Here is a 22,527-nt window from a genome sequence, read left to right as displayed (position 1 = left end):
GGAGGGAGAAGTACTCAATTTTGTTACTTAAGTGAAAGTACAGATACTGGAGCAAAGAAATACTCAGGTACTTAAGCAAAATATTAAAGTATGCATTTAAATGTGTACTTAAAGAGTAAAAAGTAATTACGTATTAATTATTTCACACATATTTTGAGGTCTTATGAAGCTTCAAATGTAGTGATTTTGAAGATTTGTGCAGAATTTTTTGTTCAGTTGAAACTATTGGGGAAAAAAAAACAAACAGTCTTTTCTTGATGTTTTTATTTGCATATTTGTGTTTGCTGAAGCTATAATAAAAACATAATTTTACTTTTCAATCCAGTTCAAAAATGTTGTGTAGTGGGAAGTACAGATACCTGCTCTCAAATGAAGTGAAGTAAAAATATCCACTTTAAAATTCTCTTAAGTAAATTAGAGACGCAGCAACAGACGAAGCTTAAAACTCAACTGGACACATCGTTGTAGGAGTGAAAACGTTTCATGTTTTCATCGATCTGTGAGAGATTGTATCACAACCCCCCCATCTGACATAATCTTTCACAGATGTATGATTCCATCCTCAGACCCAAAGCAAACAAAAGAAACAAAAGAGAACATCAGGAGGGCCATTACAGGTTGATTAGAGTAATTAAGGCTGAAACTGGAGATAATAGCTGTTTACAATTTCAGTGCAGTTTGCTCCGCCCTTCAGATAGATATAAGGCAGTGTCCACCAGTAATCTGACCAGAACTGAAGAAGCAGCGTGGATGGGCAGACTTTTATTTTGTTCCACCACTGCGTATAGGGATGATTGATGGTGCCCTCAATCTTCTTTTGTTCAGGTTTGGTACAATTCGTAGACCTATAGTTCCTGTCCTGGTGTAGTTGTTGGCACCTTGTTTTCCCATTTGTCTTCCATCCACGTACTGACCGGACCCAGCCTTGTTTAGCATTTGAGATCAGGGCATTGACACTAGTTAAACATGGCCTTGTTTCTGTATGTTCCCAAACACATAGATGATTTTCTGAAGTTGTTATGGTGGTGTCATAAAGACTGACGGAGGGACCAAAGATTCAAACTCGGGAAAACAGTTCAAGAGAGTTTATTTTCCAAATACATGCATGAGGATGAAGGTAGACAGAGCAGACAGTGGACAGGGTCAGAGGCTGGGGTGTTCGTACCGGACATGGAGAGCTGGGTCGGAGACGGAGGTGCAGAGTGGTTGTGGTGGATACACGAACAAATAAACCGGACCATGACATTTAAAAAAAAAAAAAAAAACGGAAAATGACAAGACGATCTGGCCCTGAGTGTCAGATCCTCAGTCCTTTTCTACTAACGGGGGAAAGCTTGGTTGTTTGATCAGAAGCAGGTCTGCGAAGGTGGTGCCAGAGACTCCGCCCAGCTCCAGGCTCAAATACAGAGGAGAGGGGGTAAAACAGCACAGGACACACAAAAAAAATAATCCTGACAGGTGGTCTCGTTTTAGACACTAACTGTTTTAAATAATGCTCCACCTTTACTGAAGTATCTATTTTGTCCTGGAATTAGTTTTAGTATTTCAGGTAGTTTATTAGCTACAAATCCGACTAGTTTACTTTTACTTTGCTAACCAATTACTCACAGTATCAATGGTCTGTTTTACCACCACAAACCTTATGTCTCTCAGCTCTTTACGTCCTCATCCCTCCACAAGCCCACGGCCTTTCTCACTTCCACACCCACCCCGTCGCTCTATGGTAACCAAGTGCCAGCATGGAGTCAGTTCATTCACACTAGTCTACGGCCGTCAGCTGCTTCCTGTCCCTTCTGACCTTAAGCCCGGAGCTGTGACGTTCCCCGCTCTGACACGAAAGATCCGGGAGCGCTCATTTTGCTGCTAATTCTCTGTCGCCAGCGGTCGGCAACCTCCGAGGCCACGCAGACCGATATATGGGTCCCCCACAGTGCAGACAGCCCAGTGCTGGTGCCTGCTGGGTCTGTCTGAACCAAACGATTAGCACACTTCACTTAGCATGTCGGAGAGCAGTGGTCTGGCTTGTCCTGATCTGCGGCTCAGAGCTTGACGTTTACCGACAGCTATACGGCATCACTGGGGTTATGCTAATGTGAGCAGTGGGACGATTGCACTGTGTTTGTCCTTGTGTCCACTAGACTCTGACTTTGGATTCCCTCACGGTTTGTTCATAGTGGTAGAATTGCAGAAATATGTTTGAAATGTAAACTCATTACAGTAATTATTGTAGTTTGTTGAGTATGCTGTCGACGCAATAAAGTGGTAGGACATTTCAGTGAGGAGTTTGCATGTTCTCCCCCCATGACATCGTTTTGCAAGTGCATTTGCCCAGTTATAATAGGGTCAAAAAAGCAAACGTCAGAACTATTATCAGTAAATAAAGGGTAAAAATGAATTGGAGTTTTGGAGAAGAGTATTTTTTTCTTAAGGAAGGACATCTGGCATAAAATAGCTATAAGTAATCCTCTATTTGCACTTTACTAGAAAGACTAAACTTACTTTTCAGCCGTAAACCCTAAACAATATTACTTACTTATCCATTTTTTTTGGTACTTTCCGTCATGGTAGAAATTCTTGCTAACCGTACGACTTCTTCTCTCTCCTCTACAGAGAGCGGGGACACGTACCAGAGGCAGGTGCTGTCCATCTTCTCCATCGCCTCGGGGATCGGCTTGCTCGGAGTGGCATGTATGGCCCTGTACCGCCGCAACAAGTGAGTCATGCACACGATACACATTGCAGAGATAGAGAGAAGAGCGTTTCCAGTAATTATGACAGTGGTTGGAGCAATTTAGACTTGTAAACATAGGAGGAACTGAACTGAACCCTTTCCACCTTGTGATGTCATGTGGTGATAAAGGAAGCGCTGTGTTTTTAAACTCCATACACCTTCGCGAGAGTCATTTGGATGATTTCAGCCTTGGAACTGCCAATCTCTACTGAACTAAAGGTAAAACGTAGTGCTGTTTAACTTGAAAACTACCAGTTGATGACATCACAAGGTGAAACACAGCATTTTGAGCTTTGGAGATGTAGATAGAGTAATAATAAAAGGTTACTCAAACATGGCTTAAAGCTCACAGGACCTTTAAAGACCTAAAAAACTGGGAAAAGTACTACAAAAGTAAGAGTAACTTAAAGAGTAACTGTCAGGACTAAACATCTTATTTATAACTGAGTGTAGTTAATGTACTTGGAAGGACAAAAACACAAATGAATGCACAAAATCTGGTGTTTTCAAAGGAGATTTACTCACAGGACGGGAGTAAATGTAACAGAGTAATACCCACTTCTGACAATAGATCAGATTATTATTATTATTATTATTATTATTATTATTATTATTATTGTAGTGCAAAGTTTTATTTAGATTTTCATTATTTCAAAGGGTAAACACACTCCCACTCTTAGTTTGCACCATTTTAACCAGATCAGAACCTTGGTTATTTCTTTCTGTGATTAGTTTATAGATAAATTGAATTTTCACATTTGCTACTGTCGTATAAATAAACAGTACAAGAGCCAGTCATTTGAACGGCTCTTTGAAGAGAACAGATCCACAAGATTCGGATCCCACAAAGGAGCTGAAAATCCCATCACTAATTGTATCTCTGTGAGGTTTTTGCAGAGTCACGCTAAAATGAATAAATATTTAAAGAGCAGGCAGTGGGCCGAGAGCTGCGGGTAGACGTTAAAAACTAAACAAATAAAATGAATCCTTCACTGGTGTCTCAGTGCTAATGCGAATGCTCATTTTGAGGCATAATAAATACTAAAATCGTGTAGTCTTAAAGTACCTACCTAGCATGCTACTGTGCACAGAGCCTATTCATGTGGCGTCAGTGAAAAAGTGGGCCATTCTTTCAAAATGTGGGACGACAGATAGGAGCCTAAATGACTGCGTAGGACATCCAAAAAAGGGACAGGCGCTCACCCTAACACTGCTAAAGAACTGTCCCCGTTCTAATATAATACGACTGAACTCGTTTTGCTGACCAAGATGGCGTCTCACCCTCCACTCTCCTCCAAAAAGCTATAGGAGTCAAAGCGTAATGGCACGATAATGTATGTGGCGGCACTTTAATGGCTCTTGATAAACAAAAATAGGTTTTATTCTCGTCGCTTTGGAGCAGCACCTATTGGCCGCAGTGTCTGGAGTGCTTTGTGGGATTAATGTAGCGGAAACCATCCCTGACTAGACACATCGTTTTCCACTGCTCATAGAATTCTTCAGAAGAGCAGCAAAAGTCTAGCAGGGGTTTACTGGGGAGATTAATGTGCACTGCTCTCCTGGTTGATATAAGGCAGGCAATTATACATGTTATGGAGAAAGAACTAAAGCCTTTTGAAATGATACTTAGTCATGATAAACTGTGTGTACTTTTTGTAATAAGTGAATACTAGCTGTGGAGTTGTTTTGGATCATTTCTGGAGAGCCTGGTGTTTGTCATTAATTGTGTAGCGGAAAAGTGACAAGTCTTTTTTTAGTTTTCCAACAAAGAATGTGTTTTGAAAATGCTGTACGAATTATTACTACGGTTTAAATGATTTTTATCTTGCCCGGACGAACAAAATAATATTCTGATGGTGAAGAGGAATTCTTTTTTTTTTTTTGGTTTTACTTTTCCGACCGTTAAAATGTATTTTTATTTTTGTTTTTTTTTTACACTCTGCTGCGCTCCTTCCCATTTTTCATACTTATACAAGAGCGGGATACAAAACAATACACTACAGATACATAAGCCTGATGCGATGTGTTTCATTAGGGGTATGCGTGTCGTGCTAGCGCTCTGAAAGTGGAGCGACTTAGTGCGGGGAGCAAGTGGAGCGAGGCCACATTTTGAATACATTGCGTGTTTTCGGCGAATATAGCATTTTCAAAAGAATAAAAGGTAACACGGTGATATAAATATGTTTTGTGTTAGCCATTAATACCACATAGAAGTGTAAAAGTTCCTCTTGACGCTATAGCAAAATGAGTACTTATTTACTGTTGCGTCATCTCTCAGTGCTGCCGGGGATCACGAATACATTGAGTAGCAACATTTCAAATTCACATTGAAGATTGTCACAGTTATTGTTTCATGCAAACAATTACACATTCATAGACTCTTTCATTTTTCCTCTACACAGATGCCATTTGAAATCCTCTTCTCACATTTTATTTATTTCAACTAACACTCCATTTACACCCAGCACTGAGCTTGAAAGGAAGCACCTCACATAGCGGCTCCCAGATTGGACACAAGAAGTTCTAACACTCACTGAATTAAAATCCTTTTTAAGCTTTTAATATTTTACACCTAATTTGTCTCCATAGTTTGAAAATGTTTTGTTTTTCTGCCTCCTTTCACCAAATATTTCCACAAGGCCAAGTAATGGATGTTTCACGCTCCATTGACTAGATTAAATTTCCACTTGTCTTCCTGGCTGCTAATGTTATTTGGACATTTTTTCTGAGGCCTCTGCTCTGAACAACAAACAAAAACATTTCAAACTATTAAACCTAACACACAACTAGCTGCTGCTACTGCCACTACTACTACTACTGCTACTACTACTACAACATTTAGGTCTGTGTTTGGTTGCTAAGTAGATTATGTAATGCATGGTATAATGTTGTTACCTCCTCAACATACCTGCAGTTGTGTTTTGTTTCATTCACATGTTTGAGTAATCTTTTATTATTAGTCTGTCTACATCTCCAAAGCTCAAAAGACTCTGTTCCACCTTGTGATGTCATGAAGTGAACAGCCACCTTTTACCTTTTGTTCAACAGAGCAATTCCAGGTCTGAAACCATCCAAATGATTCTAGTGAAGGTGTATGGAGTTTAAAAACACAGTTGAGCACTTCCTACCACATAACATCACATTGTAGGGTCTCGTTTCAACAATTCATAGGTGGCGGGTCACTGAGGAGGCTGTTCAGCTTGGTCTCGTAATCAGTTGAGTTCAGGATCATGGTGCATCTCCCTTTGTCATCTGGCAGAACGTCGATGCTGTGGTCCTTCTCTAGAGCAGTGACAGTCTCCCTTTCCCCGGATGTTCTGTTGGACGGAGGAGGTTTTCACTGCTCAGTGCAGCTGTTACTTTCAGTCCAAGGTCTCCAGCGTTTGTCTCTCTAAGCTTATTGTTTCTAATGGCAGTTCCTGCTGCTGTAATGACTCCACTGTGGGGATCTGGTTAGATGTTACAGAGAAGTTCAGCCCTTTGAAAAGTATCTCTTTCTCTATCTAGGTGGGCTCACGGTCAGACAGGTTTTTCACCCAGCATTCCTTCTTCACAGTATGGCCGAGTTCATTCCCTTTCCTCCTGTCTCTCTGATCCCTGTGGTTCGGTTGTTTTTGGAGTTGCATAAACTTCCCTATGTGACATTCTTTGTTTTCCTTGTGTTGTTTCAACTGCTCAATTGTTAATCTTCTGAACTATTTCTTCTGGGACTGTGCTTTTTTTAAATTTTCTATTTTAATAGTGATATACTTTCTCTCTATATTATTATACAGCTATAGATTGTAGTAACGTTGGTGGGAACATTTAGCCACTTGACAAAATTGACAAAAAATAATATGTATTCTGTGTGAAAGCACATTCGATGACTGTGCTGCTAATGCACATATTTAGCAGTGTATAGGGAACCAGGCGGGTCAATATATGCGATCATTAACAATCTATACTTGTACATGAGAGCAACAAACTGTGCATGAGAGCAACCAACTCTGCACTAAAATATACAAATCAATGGAATGACTCAAACAGCCATGGGTAGTTATTCACAGCTATGCATTTTCAATTATGTGGGTTGCTGTGATCTGTGTTTGTGCATGTATAGGCTTGTGTTATAACTTTTATTTTTATATTTGATTTGCAGGAGGCACAGAGAGAAGCTCCAGGCACATTTTTCTGATAGCCGCAGCCTAAGGGAGTGTAGCGTGAACGCCTCAGCCCTCATGTCTAAGTCTACTAAACCACAGTACCACCAGCCGCTGCAAAAGGTAAGACGTGCATGAGAAATATAGCTCTTTTCCATCTTCAAGTCACTCAGAGCACTTTACACTCACCACTCACTCATTCACACACATTCATACACCAAAGTACACAGACACGGGAGGAGAGGAGGTTTAAGTGTCTTGCCCAAGGACACAACAACAGTAATCATCTGTGGGAACTGGAATCGTACTGCTGGCCTGTAAGTCAGCGGATCGAACCACCAATCTTATATATAAGGTCACTATAACTCAGTTCATGGCTACTACACAGTTAATACTAGTAATGTATGAGTACTATTACTACCAGGACGTGCCGTGACTGTGACTTTGTTGTCTGTGTATGAATGTGATGTTAGGTGGTCAGGGGGGCTCATAGCACAGATTAACAGGCTTGACGGCTGCAACTTTATATCATTAGGTGAGGAGTGAATGGAAAATACCAACTACATTATTTGTATTATTTATTGTTGATGTTTTACTACCACTGAACATTTTGCCAATGGTAATGTTATTTCTAATTATATTACTGGTACTTTCCACTTCAGTCTTTGGTTGATATATTTTAATTGCTATTACTACTACTACTACTACTACTACTACTACTACTACTACTACTACTACAAATTCTACTAGTGCCACTATATGACCTTCAATTACTGTATTTTCTGGAGTATAAGTCTCACCAGCAAAAAAAAAAAAGCATAATAATGAAGGAAAAACCATATATAAGTCGCACTGGACTATAAGTCGCATCATTTGGGGAAATTTATTTTACAAAATCTGAGACCAAGAACATATATTTTATCTTTAAAGACAAGGTATAATAATAACAATAACAGGCTGAACAGCAGTAGCACGCTAACGTAACACAGACAACAAACTGAATCCGTGTCTGGTATGTCAATGTACGATATTAACAGTTAATCAACTAAAGCATAAAAAAACAAACTAAGAAGTTCACTCTCGATCTCACTCCAAATCACTAAATCCATTGAATTCTTCATCCTTGGTGTCACTTATGAATTCCACCTCCAGAGGTAGATGAAGTGCAGCTTCCTCTTCTGCGTGGCTGTCATCAGACTCAGCAGAATACCATTTTCTTTTAGGCGGTACCACGCAGTCATCAGTGTGACAAAGATGTGAAATTATATATTTTAATAATTTCACATGTAAATCGCATCTGAGTATAAGTCACACCCCTGGATAAACTATGAAAAAAGTGCGACTTTTAGTCCAGAAAATACAATACTTTACTGCTATATTTCAACTGCTACCACTACTACTATGACTACTGCTGCTACTATAACTACCACATTATTTTATTACTCATATTAAAGGTTGATATTATCCAAAATGGATTCTTTACCTTTAGTTCAGTAGATATTCACAATTCCACGGCTGAAATCATCTAAATGATTCTAGTGAAGGTGTGTGGAGTTTAAAACCACAGTGGAGCAGCTCCTATATTTTCCTGTGTTTTCCATTTGAGAGAAAAACCCATCTTAAATATGCAGGGTTTGTGTGTTAAACATGTGCAAATGAAACAAAACGCAGCTCAAGGTATATTTTTGATGAGGAAACAACATTATAACAGCTCAGAAAATAGCGCAATATGTGCCCTTTAAGATGTATTTACTCTGTTTATTTTTGTATTGCTATTCATATTGTTAATCCCACTGTTGTTGTACTTGGCTCCTGTCACTTTACCATATTTAAAGATGCTCAATTAAACCCGTACACACGCCCACTCATAGAAGACATGAGTATATTAGTATTGATTCAGCTGAAATGTCCTTGTCTTTAGCTCCCGTCATATCTCCATCTCTTGCAGAAATCCTTTACGGAGGACTAGGCAGATGATGTATGATCTGGCTCTTAATAATGTCTCCACTGGCTGCGGCCGTTTGTTCATTTCTGACACGAGTGGAGAGACAGAGCTCAGATTAGGGCCTGAAATAAATTTGCCTCAAGGGAAAAATTTACTCATCCTGTTCACAATGACAGATAAAGAATAGGGGTGTGTTGGTTTAAATATAGCACTGTTGGGGTTGTACAGGTGCAAGGGTGAGAATGGGATATTTACTCTGCTTTGAAATGTACAATGAGGCTTAAAGTGGTACAAGTCTACGGTGTATTCAAGGTAGTGTGTGTAAACTGCTCCTGTACTCAGGGGCATTGGACTGGGGGGTAAAGAGTACTGTTTAGGGAGGGAGGGGCCCTACAAGTCTCTAATGAGTATTTTTTTTCGTTAGACACCATGTAGTGCGGGCCCACCAAAATGATTTGTACTCAGGGCCCAGAATTTTGTGCTACACCCTTGTCTTTAGCTCTTAGTATGTAGCAGCTAATAACAACCAGCTAAGGACACATTTGTGATTAAATTGCTATCAATAAACAGTGTCCGTGACCTATATTTGAATATGGCTACTTCATATCCAGGCACGTAAATAGTAATGCTGACATATTTAATCATTTTATCAAGTTCTCCACAGATCTGACCTGTAACTTAGCCCTGTTGCAGCACTTGCTTGTCTCCATCGACATAGAGATGTGCAGTGGTGGAAAGTAACAAAGTACAACTAGTAAAGTACTGTCAAATGTTTAGGTATCTATAAATGCTATGTCTGTATCGATAAATACAGTGGATACTTTTTACTTTTACTTCACTACATTTGAGAGCAGGTATTTGTATTTTCTGCTCCATGATGTTTTTTAACTGGACTGAAAAGTACTTTTTGAAGGGTTATTTTGCCAGGTTTGTTGTAACATCAATGACTAAAGTTTTCAAGTTCAAGCTTCGGCTTTGAGCAAACAAAAATAAATACACAAAAATCATAAGAAAAAATGAAAATTGATTTGTATTGATACTGTTGACCAAAATATGTATCATTTTTCTCAATATCATGACATTTAACACACAACACTTGCATGAAATACTTCTACTTTTTATTTTTAAAGTACATTTTTAAACAGGTACTAAATACTTGGAGATTTATACTTGAGTAACTTTTTACCTCTGTATCTCTACTTTTACTTGAGTAGTGTAACTGAGTACTTCATCCACCACTGGAGATGTGTAATGTCATACATGTGGAGCAAAGCAATGACATCTCCATGGAGACAGGCACGTGGCAAACTCTCTACCAGAAAAGTTACATAGTGCACCTTTAATGTACTTAGAAAAGAAAACTTCAGTCACATAACAGTGATGTGGCTTTTAGCTGGTTGCCATTGAAGTAGTTCACATCTATCAAGAAAAACCTGACAGTTTTTTTATCAACTGACTTTATTTTGAAGCTAAAGAAACATTTTAGACAGAGGCAGATGTAAAAGTGCTTTGATTGCTTTTATAATTTCCCGTTTATTTCAAAGGAGATTTCAATCACATTAAATTATTTCAGATGAATGTTTCTTTTGTGAGTTTCAATTAACTTTTGTTAAATTGCTGGATTTTTTGACTCCATCGAAATTATCACTGTAAGCATTTGTTCATGGTTTTCACAAATGTCTTGCCACTTTGAGTTCTAAAAGTTGCGCAGTTGTTGATTGGTTTAGTCTACCGAAGGGAGTTTTACGTATTTTTGGCAGTTTACATTGGAAGAAAATCACTTAAAATATAATACTGACTGTTACTAAAACTGGTACTTTCAGAATATGCATAGAATTAGTTTTATTTTACTACATGTATACCTTTTACCACTACCATTACAGTGTATTTAGATAGTAGATAGCCCTCTACAAATAACAAATGATCCAGTTTTGTTGTATCTGTAGTTTTGAACCTTGACAAACATGTTCTGAAACGCATAAAATTCATTATCAGTTCGTATTTTCATCTAGTACCAGCTTTATAAATACCTTTACCAGCCATAGTACCACCCCATAAGAGACAATGACCATTAAACCGTTCTATAAAGAGCTTTGTTGACCATGTGCGATCGAAAATTCCAACTTCCTAGTGTCCGTGAATGCGTTCCAGTCGATGTTTTTTTTGTTGTTTCATTGGTTAAACCGGGACATGTGCTTCCTACAAGAACCAAAACAAACTGAGCGCGCTATTAAAGTAGGAGACGAGAGTTTTGTTTTCGCCTTTTGAAATGTAAATGAAGGACTGTGATTATCGGAGCGGAGTGAAGTTGTGAAGGTGGACTGTGTATCGAGGATCAAGTTAACCGAGGTCAGAAGAGTGCTATAGTTTTATAACGAGAGACTAGTGTGACAATAATTGGATAATGACGCTTATGTCGCGGTTTAGCTTTGCAGACTTTTGCATTTGTGCCATAAATGTGACCCGTGTTTTATTTTACTAGGCCGAATACATAGTAATCCGTTAAAATACAGGGAATTACACCTGTTGTGCAGCAAAATCTCCTCCCCTTCAGACCCTCCCTGTGCTGGAATACACACCACACCTGCCAAAATACAATCTTTAAAATATTGCAAAGACACTTGAATTAACTAGTGATTGCATGTGTGATTAAATGGCTTAAAAGAAAGATAATTAACAATGGCGAGTTCATTTTGACATAAAACTTTGGCAGTCCCTCAGGTAAAAGTCTAGCCCCGCCACTGTTTTTGTTTTCTCTGTACTGTATACTAATGCTCCTGAAGTTGTTTACAATGCGTAAATCTAATCGCATTCGCAACACTCGTCAGACAACTGCTAATGTACTGTTCTGAATGGTTCACCTTGTTCTCCTACGCTGACTTCCTTTGTATACTTGTATGCATAATCTCACTTTTTAAGTTTAGTATTCCCTATTCAGCGTATTTCCAGTATTTTCTCTATTTGCACTTTGCCAAATGTCTGCACCAGCTTTTTAATAATGCAGAAGTGTCTGGTGGTGTGACCCGGCCATTCGAAAGCCTCCCCTCAAGCTATAGCCCCGCCCACTGAAAAGACTTTGAGGGCGCTGACTGGAATTATGGCTGTGAGTGCTAAGAGAGTTAGGAATAAGCAAAACTGGAGCTGAGGACTGGGGAAGGGCAGGAAAGTGAAATTTGAATTTGAGGAGTTTTATTGCTACTTATTCTGATATTAAATGGCAAGTGGAGTAAATACATTTTCAAGTCAGTTTAAGTTTATTTTTAAGGCATACAAACACAACTTCAGTGCTTCACATAAAAGTAAAATATATAAATACACAGATAACACGATACAGAGGAAAAAAACAACACAACACTGAGATATCCTGTTTAGCTAGTGTTAAATGCCAAGGAGAAGAGGTGGGTTTTGAGTCAAATCTTAAAATGTTAAAGGCTGAGAGGATCTGACAGGTAGAGGGCGCTGTTTCATAGTCTGGGTGGTGCCACAGAAAAGGCTCTGTCACCTCTGGTCTCGAGCCTGGCTTTGGAGCTGGTCAGCTGATCTCTGGGCTCTGGGTGGAGTATAGCACTGCAGTAACTCCCTCCAATAAAAAGAGGACCCATGGAGTGCACATATTTAAACACAATCAATAACATTTTGAATTGCACCAAAATTGCAGGAAAATTTAATAATAATAAAAACATCCTGTTGCATAATTTTTATGTTTTTATTTTTTTGTGTGTGTTTTATATATAGATAGAGATAATTAATGAGGTTTACATCCACTCATATAATTCATGTGGACAATTTGTGCGTTTTTGTTTAACTATCAACAATTAATAACTTCATTTAAAGATCCTATATTACTAAAAATGTATCCTTGTGAGCTTTTAGCCGTGTTAGCCATGTTGTTACCTCCTCAAAAACACACCTGAAGTTGTGTTTTCTTTCATTCACACATGTTTGAGTAACGCTTCATTATTAGATTGTCTCCATCTCCCAAGCGCACAATGCTCTGTTCCACCTTGTGATGTCATTTAGTGGTAGTTATACATTTTGTTTCGTAGAGATCGGGAATTCCAAGGCTGAAATCATCCCAAATGATTCTAGTGAAGGTGTGTGGAGTTTAAAACACAGTAGAGCACTTCCTGTATTACCACATGATGACATCACAAGGTGGGACAGAGTGTTTTCAGTTTGAGAGAAGAACTCATCCTAAATATGCAGTGTTTCTGTGCTAAACATGTGTGAATGAAACAAAACACAACTCCAGGTCCGTTTGTGACGAGGAAACAACATTATAACATACAAGAAATTAGTAGAATATGGGCGGTTTAATATTTTATAAAGGTGCACTGTGTAACTTGGTGAACGGTATGCCACTTAGCCACATGTATTTTCAATGTATTTCTAGCAATAAAAACAGCTAATGGAACAAATGTCACATATGTTTAATGCCATACTGAGAAATATATGACACGAAGAAATAACAACCCTGCAGAGACAAACAGGTAAAGCGGAAAAGTTACAAGAAAAGTTACATAGTGTCCCATTAATCATTTCATATAATAAATTTGTGACACACCAGTCCCTTGCCGAATTACCTTCAAACTACACTATATATTGTACTGTTTACTGTTTTATCCTCTGCTTTCTATTGTTAATGTCCCCTGAGAAAAAAAAAATATATCAAAAAACTGGACGACTTTAGCAGCAGCATTCCTCTCTGGGTGGCATCGCTCTGCCTGCCCTCCCTGTTGCCATGTCAAACCTTCGGAAAAATCGCCTTCACTTGTTAATCTCAGGTGGGTGTGCGTAGCGGCCCCGTGCCCCCCCTACTGGGCGCTTATAGTCAGTGATCTTTCACATCCCCACCTTACCCCTCGCGCTGTTCTCTTATAGCCTCTGCTTTTTCTGCTTGTTATTACTTGTCTGGTATTTTTGTTTTTCCGCCTCCTCTCTGTGCCAGGTCTGAAAACACCCGTGGTTGTTCTTTTGCGATGTTTTACCAGACACAGGACCCTAGTTTATTACAGCTGATGCTAAAATTCTCACAGTCCTCGTGTTAATAAAACGTCCTGCTTTGGCGCCACTGGACAATAAGTCTGATTTTGACTGAAACATGTTAAACTAGAGGTTGGATATATTGCGATGCAGAGGTGGGCAAAAGTTCTGGACGCGTAGATTAAAAGTTGGGAGCAAACAGGCCTACACCGAAGAACAAAATGAAGAAGGATCTGGTACTTTGGGTACTGCAAAACGTGTGGACAGCAGTATTAGAAAGTTTAATTTAGCTGTTGTTACTGAACTTGTAAATCAGTGTTTTTATATTAGTTAAAATGTATTTGGGCTCATGTGCCACCTGCTTGTCTCCACGGACATAGTCTAATGCCATTCTGTGGAACATTAAAGGCACAACATTAACATCTCCACAGAGAGTAGAACGTTTTGGACGCTCCACAAGAAATTTTCAAAGTGCCTCTTTAACCTAAAAAATCCAGCTGACTTTGAGAATAATTTTAAAGGTGAGTTTTAGCCCGGGAGCTTATGTATTGGTGTTAGGGAAGATGTAGAGCCAAACCCTGTCTGGGAATTGAACTTGGGACCTTTTGGTTGTTTGTCAGGATTGCAATGTAATGTTAATGTGTGAAGTGAAAGTGCTTTTCTAATTTGCTTTGTAGTAGCAGTTGCAAGTTGGCCTGATCTTACTCTAAATACTGTAAAGCATTTAAAGTACTGCTTAGTGCTTCAGTTACATTACTTTTGCTCATTTAAAGTGAGTAGATCTCGCTTCTCTAGTGAGTTAAGTGAGGTCTGAACCTAAATTACCTTGATCAAACATTGATCTGGATCCAAACCAAAATCAATCCCTCTGTTCATGGTTCATTTCTTCTGGGACAAAAGTTTTAAACCAAATAATGAAGTCAGCCATGCACCCTTTTAAAATATTTCTCCCTAACTAAAACTTTTGAGTAATTTTAACATGACTTGTTGATGTCAGGGTTCACAGTGTGCGCTCAGATGGGTGCGAGGGGGAACAAAAGGCGCAATTCGTCAAAGGCAGGTGCACGGCGAGAATGAGGAGCAGACAAAAGTCCACGTTCAGCGGGGCCGTCACGATGATCCAATGGCACAATCCAAGTGTCATTAACCTCCTCTCCAACATGTCCGCCCCCGCGCCCTGCACAATGGAGACACAGAGACGTTAAGATTTTAAACACTGACAGCTTTGTTCAAAACTGCAAAAAAAGTATATAACTTGGGTTGAAAGGACCTGGATTCAAAATATTAGTCTGGATTTGAGTACTTTTGATTAGTTTATAATTAATAATCTAGACAAAGAATACTTGTTGCTAAGCATTATGTGTTGCCAAGGAAACGATGTAGCCTCCATCAAGGTTTTTCATTTCTATGCAGATGACACAGTAATGTATAGCACGTCATACACTCCACTACAAGCTCTTCAACAACTTCAGATCGCTTTTAACACTGTTCAAAACACTCTCCTAAGTCTAAAACTCACCCTAAATTCAGACAAAACTAAGTTTATGCTTTTCACAACTTCTAAAACACTTACTCCAAATCTCCCTCAAATTTGCACGTCTGAAAGTACTCCAATTGAGTTGGTAGACAGATATAAGTATCTAGGTATATGGATTGACAGTTCACTCTCATTCTCGTTTCATATACAAAGAAACTGAGACTGAAATTAGGATTTTTCTTTCGAATTCGGGCTTGTCTTTCTTTTGAGGCCAGAAAAAGGCTTGTGGCTGTCACTTTCATGTCAGTGTTGGACTATGGTGATGTGGTCTACATGAACGCTTCAGCTCAGAGCCTGCGAGCTCTGGACTCATCTTACCACGGAGCTCTGAGGTTCATCACTGGCCTCAAAGCCCTTACACACCACTGTGTGCTATACACTCCTGTGGGCTGGACGTCTCTGGGCACATGGAGACTCAAACACTTGTATCTACTTATATACAAATGTATTCTTGGTCAGCTTCCTTCGTACTTGCAAAGGCACATAGTTCAGAGAGATGCTGGTGCATACAGCCTTCGCTCACAGGATCTGTTTTTATTGTCTGTTCCCAGGGTTAGGTCTGAGTTTGGGAAAAAGGCTTTTCAGTTTTCTGCTCCTTGGGCCTGGAACCTATTACAAAATGACTTGAAATTAAAGGAGCTGGTCTCCTTAGATTCTTTTAAACATATCTTAAATAATACGGATATAGAATCATTAGTGTGTAATTGTTTTAATTGAACCTGTTGAAGCATTTTGACCGATCTGTGTTTTTAAATTGTGTATATATATTTATGTTTTTTTGTACCTAAAACTGTGGCCTCTTGGTGAGGACGCTCTTGGAAAAGAGATTTTTAATCTCAATGAGTCTTCTTCCTGGTTAAATAAAGGTTAAATAAATAAATAAAATTAAATAAGGTCTATCCAAGTATACACGTCTAAGCTAGTGTAAAATAAAGATTACAATTTTTGGTTGAATTGAAGAATTAATTAAATATTCTAAATTGAATCCTGAATTTTAATGTTTTTTCGCAGTGTATTTTTTTATTTTGGAATTACCTCTAATAAAAATAGCACCTTTTTTTTTTCATTCCTTCTATCTTCATGTAAATGGTAGTTATAGTATTTGACTCCTGCACAGTGACACACTTGTATATGTTTTGAATGCACATCTGGAGGTGCTTTCGTGCAGCATATGTCGAAGCATCTGTGATTCTCTGATGGAATTCTCTTTTAAATGGCACAGTCAGTATACACACTCAAAGTCATCCACTGAGCTGAAGTGGGGTTATAAGAGGTACTCAGCCAAAGTATGTGTTTTGCAGATCTAGGAGGAAATGATTTGGTTGGAGGGGACATGAAGAGACAGGTGCATGGTTACAGATGCTAAACATATTAGATTTAGGATCCAGACTGGACATCACGATTAATGCTGGAGTAGCCTAGCAACTGTAGCCTGTTAGTAGCAGGTGTAGTACATTTAAAGGACAGATATTATGCAAAACCTACTTTTTGAACTTTTAACCATGTCCCTTCATCAAAAACTTACCTGAAGTTGTATTTGACCTCATTCACGCTTGTTCCATTATTCCAATAATTCAAAGTCATCCTCTAAGAGCATTCATTTGCATTTTGCTCGGATTGTTGCATTACAGATAAAACTCTCTTCGTCTTGTGCAGTTTTTAAGCCTATAAGCCATCACTGGACACATTCGGCGGTCGAATTGTGCTCACAGCGCACACATAGCTCTATTAGCATAGCATTCACATTTCCAAAAGGCTGCATTTCTTTATTTCCCATTGTTGATTCCAGTTGCTAACAGCAGAGGGAGCTCTGAAGAAATGCCTAAAAATAATTGGAAATTTAACTCTTATATGTTTTTTTGTTTGTTTGTTGTTTTTTTTGTCAATGTCTCAAGCACTAAATATGAGTCTCATCCAATAGAACCATTTTTGCTTGGTTAACATTAAATTCCACCTTAACATGAAGCTAATCACTATAATCAATGGTTTATCCTCTGAAGGTAATTACATCTTGACCCGACCACCTCCAACACTCCAGCTTCTTTACATGAGTTTTAGTTGTTTGCATTTCAAATCACTATTGACCGATCAAAACTGAGCTGCAACAGTTAGCCTGCAATTCTTGTATTCCTCTGGTTCACATTGACATTTGCTTTATAGAGTCCTGGTGGCTTTGAAGACAGCTTAAGGCCTTCAGTTCCCTAGTGCACAAAGCAAAGAATTAACTATTCTCATTATAGTGTACACCTGAAACCTGTATTGATTGTGAGGTGGGCCTTTTAAATGTAGCTAAAATACACTTTGCCATTGGCGTGCTAACTCTAAGCTCCTGTCTTCTACATTGAAGTAAGTACCGGGTAAATAAGGAGATACGGCTGCTCGTATTGGCAGTTTTGGGGTTTTTTTCTTTTTCTTTTTTGTATGTGTGCAATCAAAAGAGGCTCTATACTGTGTCACTGCTGCACTAGACAGGCCCCGACTTGAAAGAATAAGGACAAGTACACAGGAGATAAGAAACCCATTTCCCATTAGTGGAGAGCAGGACTGGAGGTGGCTAACTAGTGTAAGAGGAGGATTTACCCACAGGAATGATGAAAAGCCATGCCCAATCACATAGCATATATTTTTTATACAGATAGTGGATAGGGACACAGAACTGTGAGTGCGCCTCAGTCCACAGAAGTCGTATTCTGGTTGTTGAGATAACCTGAAAAATACTTTGTTTTGCTTTTCTGTATTTATTGTGTTGGAATAACCTATTACAGTTCAATTGTATTTGTCTTGCCATGTCTGAGTGCTGTTTTGTTTTTTTAGTTGAGGGCAAATTGATTTTATAGGTTCATATTTATTAAAGGTGTAGTATGCAGTGGTGGAATGTAACAAGTAGTAAGTGCATGTAGTAAAGTACTGTACTTAAGAACAAATTTTAGGTATCTGTACTTTATTTAAGTACATTTTACAGTGAGTACTTTTTACTTTTGCTTCACTACATTTGAGGGCAGGTATCTGTACTTTCTACTCTTTACATTTTTTAACTGAACTGAAAGAAAACGTACTTTTCATATGGTTTGAGGGGTTATTGTTTACCATGTCATGGTAACATCCTGACTAAAAATAATACATACACAAAATGTATTAGAAAAATTGAACCATTATTTGTATTGTTACTGTATTTTTTTTCACTACATTTAACGCTTTAAACAATAAAGTGAAATGCTTTGTTTTTACTCTAAAAATACATTTTTAAACAGGTACTTAAATACTTTTATTTAAGTAGATTTTTTTCTTGAGATACTTTTACTTTTTCTTGAGTAACCTTTTGCCTCTGTATCTGTACTTGTACTTGGGTAACAAAATTGAGTACTTCATCCACCACTGATAGTATGTAAGTTTTCTAGTGGTGGGTGAAGTTGTTTCCATGTCTCTGTGGGTGAGATTGTTATTATTTTTGATGTGTGGAGTAGTAATGCATGTTTTTTCATAATATCTATGTGATTAAAACACATGTGAATGAATAAATGCAAAGTTTAATGCCATACTGTGGAATATCCCAGGCCAAGCAATAAGCAAAATGCATAATGTGTCATTGCTTTGAGATGCCTATGTCCTCAAAATTAATATTTTATTCGTAAATATGTTTATTTGTGATAAATTATAATAAAATGTTTAGAAAATAATGATATCTTTAAAAACCTTAGAATATCAGGACACACAGACGAGCAAATCCAAATAAAATACAGATATATTTTGTAACAGTATGTACTTATATAATGTACTTACATGGTAGTATGCATTAAGGTTAGGTTATTACATGTTTACATTGTTCTTAATGAGGTAGGGGCGACAGTAGCTCAGTTCGAGTGTTTGTCCACTAATCCGAAAGCTGGCAGGAGGTTGGTGTTGTGATTCCAGCTTCCACAGATGAACACTGCCTTTATGTCCTTGAGCAAGACACTTAAACCACCTCACCTCGCCCCCAGTGTCTGCGCACACTGGTGTATGAATGTGTGTGTGAATGTGCGAGTGGTTCCTTGATGAGTGCCTTGAAGGTGTAAAGATGTTATATAAAAATGTGACTGTTTAACATTGTATTAAAGGCAAAAGTAAAATAAAGTGAGTGGAATCAGTTATGGGAGTTTAAAATGGAGAGCAAAACAAGCTGGCCAGTACAAAACAGCCCATCATTTCAATGCTGTATAATTAGAACCAGATCAATTCCTTAGATAGATTTTAACCAAAAGCATGCAACAAAACCCAGAAGCCATTTGATGAAAAGTCTTTCAAAAGCCCTGACACTACGTTGAAAAAACCCATGGCTTAGTATCGCTCGATGTCAGAATTACAAAAGAGTCCACAGTCATTAACATTTGCCAATTTTCAAACTTTTCTCTCATTATAACTACATCTGCTTTGTATTTTGGCGTCTCTGTGTTGTTATGATTTAAGTGTGTCTTTTAAATAATACAACCAGAAGAGAAAGAAAGAAAGAACCGGAAATGTACGAGCCTGTTGTCTGCAAAATGTTTTGACAGTGCAGTGGCAGATAGTGTGTACATATCTCACTGATTAATTATAAGTCGAGGGGAGTTTGAAATTAAAGATGGCGCTGTGAGTTAAATGCAGAATGCTAATGTACACAGCACTGCGTCAATCGAGGACAATAGACTTACCCTTTAATGTTGGTGAGATTTGCTGCTGGCTGGATTGTGCAAAGGAACAGAACATAGTCGGAATAACCAAACCACAAATAGTGAACAAATAGCTCCATCTCCGAGGCTATAGACGAACGCAGAGGCGGATTTTATTGGGAAAGGCATCTGATGTAAATGGACTCTGTACTCAATCAGTTTTTGTATTGTCTCTACTCGATTTCTCCAACGGCGTCTTAATAATAATAATTTTAAAAAAGACATGCATTGGATTTGTATAGCACTTCTCATAGATACATTTCCATATTCTTTCATTGTAACCTAACACTGGGCGAGTAAGATGGACGAAGTGTCTTGCCTCAGGACACAACAAAAGCATATACTAGAGCCACTACTGCCCCGCTGACATTTCTCGATAAAAAAATTTGCAATCGGTCTACTAATGGGGTGACAGTGGTAGTGTTTGTCCGCTGATCAGAAGGTCAGTGGTTCAAATCCAGCTCTCAACGTAGACATCATTGAGACTCCAGCTCCTACAAATGAACACTGTTATTGTGTCTTTGGGCAAGACACGCTACCCTCCCACACCACTGTCTTCGAGTACGTGTGAAAAGGTGAGTGGCTGCTTGATGTAAAGAGCTTTAAGTGCCTTGAAGGTGGAAAAGCGCTATATAAAAATTGACCTTTAAATGATCTGGCAATTGCGAATATGATCTGCCTCAGTTAATTGGATCTGAGCAGCTATAGGCATCTGAGTTCTACCCTGCAGGTTATTTTTCAAGATAGACTTATGCATTATGCTTATGCAGTCTGTCACATAAACTTCACACATATTGTTTTTCTGCTTTTGCTACAAATAGATCCAAGTTAAGTGCAAAATGTAGGAGCTATACTTACTTTTTTCAAAACGGTGCACCCCGGAGAGAGTCACGCAGAATTGCCTATGTCTTTAAATAGGCAAGTGACATGAACTCTATAGCGCTGTACTAGTGCTAACCACTCTGCCAAATTATAGAGATGATGACCCCGTTATTCATCCGAGTACGTGCGTATTAGTGTGAGTGATTGGAGGTGGATGGAGAGGCCGTTGACGCCTTCACGGCCCTCAAAGCGCTTTAAATCGAGGAAACACTCACCAGTCCACACATTCATACACCAGTGTACGCAAACACTGGAGTCATGGTGAGTTAGGTGTTATGCTCAACGACGCAACAACAGCATTCATCTGTGGGAGCTAGAATCGCACCGCCAACCAGTGGATCTGACTAGAGTAGTAGCTTACGTTGCCAAAACACTGATTTCTATTTTAAGTCAAAGCAGCTGTATTTGTCTTGAGAACACGTTTCTCCTCACCTGCGCTGCATGGGTGCCTCTCTAATGCGTTTTCCATTCTACAGTAAAGCCATTGTGTGTGCGGTTTGTTGTGTTTGCCCTTGAATGGTCAAATACCCCATCAAGGCTAGTTCAAGACCCGCAATTTTGACAGTAAGCCGAGGCAGGATTAACGTCTCTTTCCAATGCACGACTCGGGTCTATTTGTTATGTATACCTTCTATTCGTATATATACATTTCGCTGGCATTTTTATAGCACTTTCCCCTTGAAATAAATCCCCATCTTGTTGTATTTGTCCACGCTTTTCACATTTGGCACCAGCATAAGGCATGAATAAGTAATATCGTCAATAGCTGTTGTTCTTAAACTTTTCACCACAGAAAATATTTGGATTTGGTTTTGAAGAAGTTGGTCTATAAGGGAAAAGAGTCTCAGGACTAAACGAACCCGAAACATGTCTCAATTGTTGCTGAACCATGAACCTAGGGCTAAACATATACCAATGGTTCAATGTGTTTTGCTTTGATACGTTGCAAATAGGAAGTGATCATGGACACGATTCATCATTTTGTTCTTAAAATGTTCATATTAACCATCATAGTCCACTTCTTTATAAAGTTTATGGTTTAGGTTAAGGAATTCAAATAAGATCACTGTGGCGTCTAATTATTAAGCGTTTTTATTAGCCACAAATCAGGAAGTAATGCAGAAACGCCGCTCCGTCTGCTGAAAGTTGTGAAATGTGCTTATAAACTCATTGCAATGAAAAATAAGGATGCTAAGTGAAAAGTTTGGTTTTCACATTTCACATTCACCAACTACCACCATTGACTCATTCCCATACCTCATTCATAAGTCTTTTGCCCAGGGATAGAACAAGTTGAACTAGTGGGATCAAACCACTGAGCTTTAACAAAACCAGGATTAATAATTTTCAAAAAGCACAAGAATGAACCAGCGCTGTGCAAGAATTAGAAGGGCTAAAGTGGGATTAATCAAGCACTAGAACTAAACTGCAAGGGAATAAACCAGAGCTAATCTTGGGACTAACTAAAAACCAGGACTAATGCAGCAAAACTAAACAACGATTAAACGATTTACATCAGTGAAGTGGCGGTTTGTGGAAAAAAGTTGACAAGTAAAGTGCAAAAAGTACTAATACGGAATACGTCTACCTATGTCACCAATGTGGAACGCATTTTTCAGGGA

At 38.6% G+C, this 22,527-nt stretch overlaps 1 protein-coding gene across 1 annotated transcript in view; it reads left to right on the top strand.

Moving 5' to 3' along the window:
- The window catches only part of nrg3b (neuregulin 3b), a 334,276-nt gene that overhangs the window by 289,084 nt on the left and 22,665 nt on the right, over positions 1 to 22,527 (top strand). The window contains exons 5-6 of the mRNA XM_033985213.2: positions 2,611 to 2,713; positions 6,870 to 6,993. Coding sequence (XP_033841104.1) covers positions 2,611 to 2,713; positions 6,870 to 6,993 — 227 coding nt within the window. The remainder of the gene's footprint in view (positions 1 to 2,610; positions 2,714 to 6,869; positions 6,994 to 22,527) is intronic.

The sequence above is a fragment of the Periophthalmus magnuspinnatus genome, chromosome 19 (genome assembly GCF_009829125.3).
Source record: "Periophthalmus magnuspinnatus isolate fPerMag1 chromosome 19, fPerMag1.2.pri, whole genome shotgun sequence".
Taxonomy (NCBI): Eukaryota; Metazoa; Chordata; class Actinopteri; order Gobiiformes; family Gobiidae; genus Periophthalmus; species Periophthalmus magnuspinnatus.
Note: the sequence above shows the minus strand (reverse complement) of the source record. Positions and strands in the feature narration are given on the sequence as shown.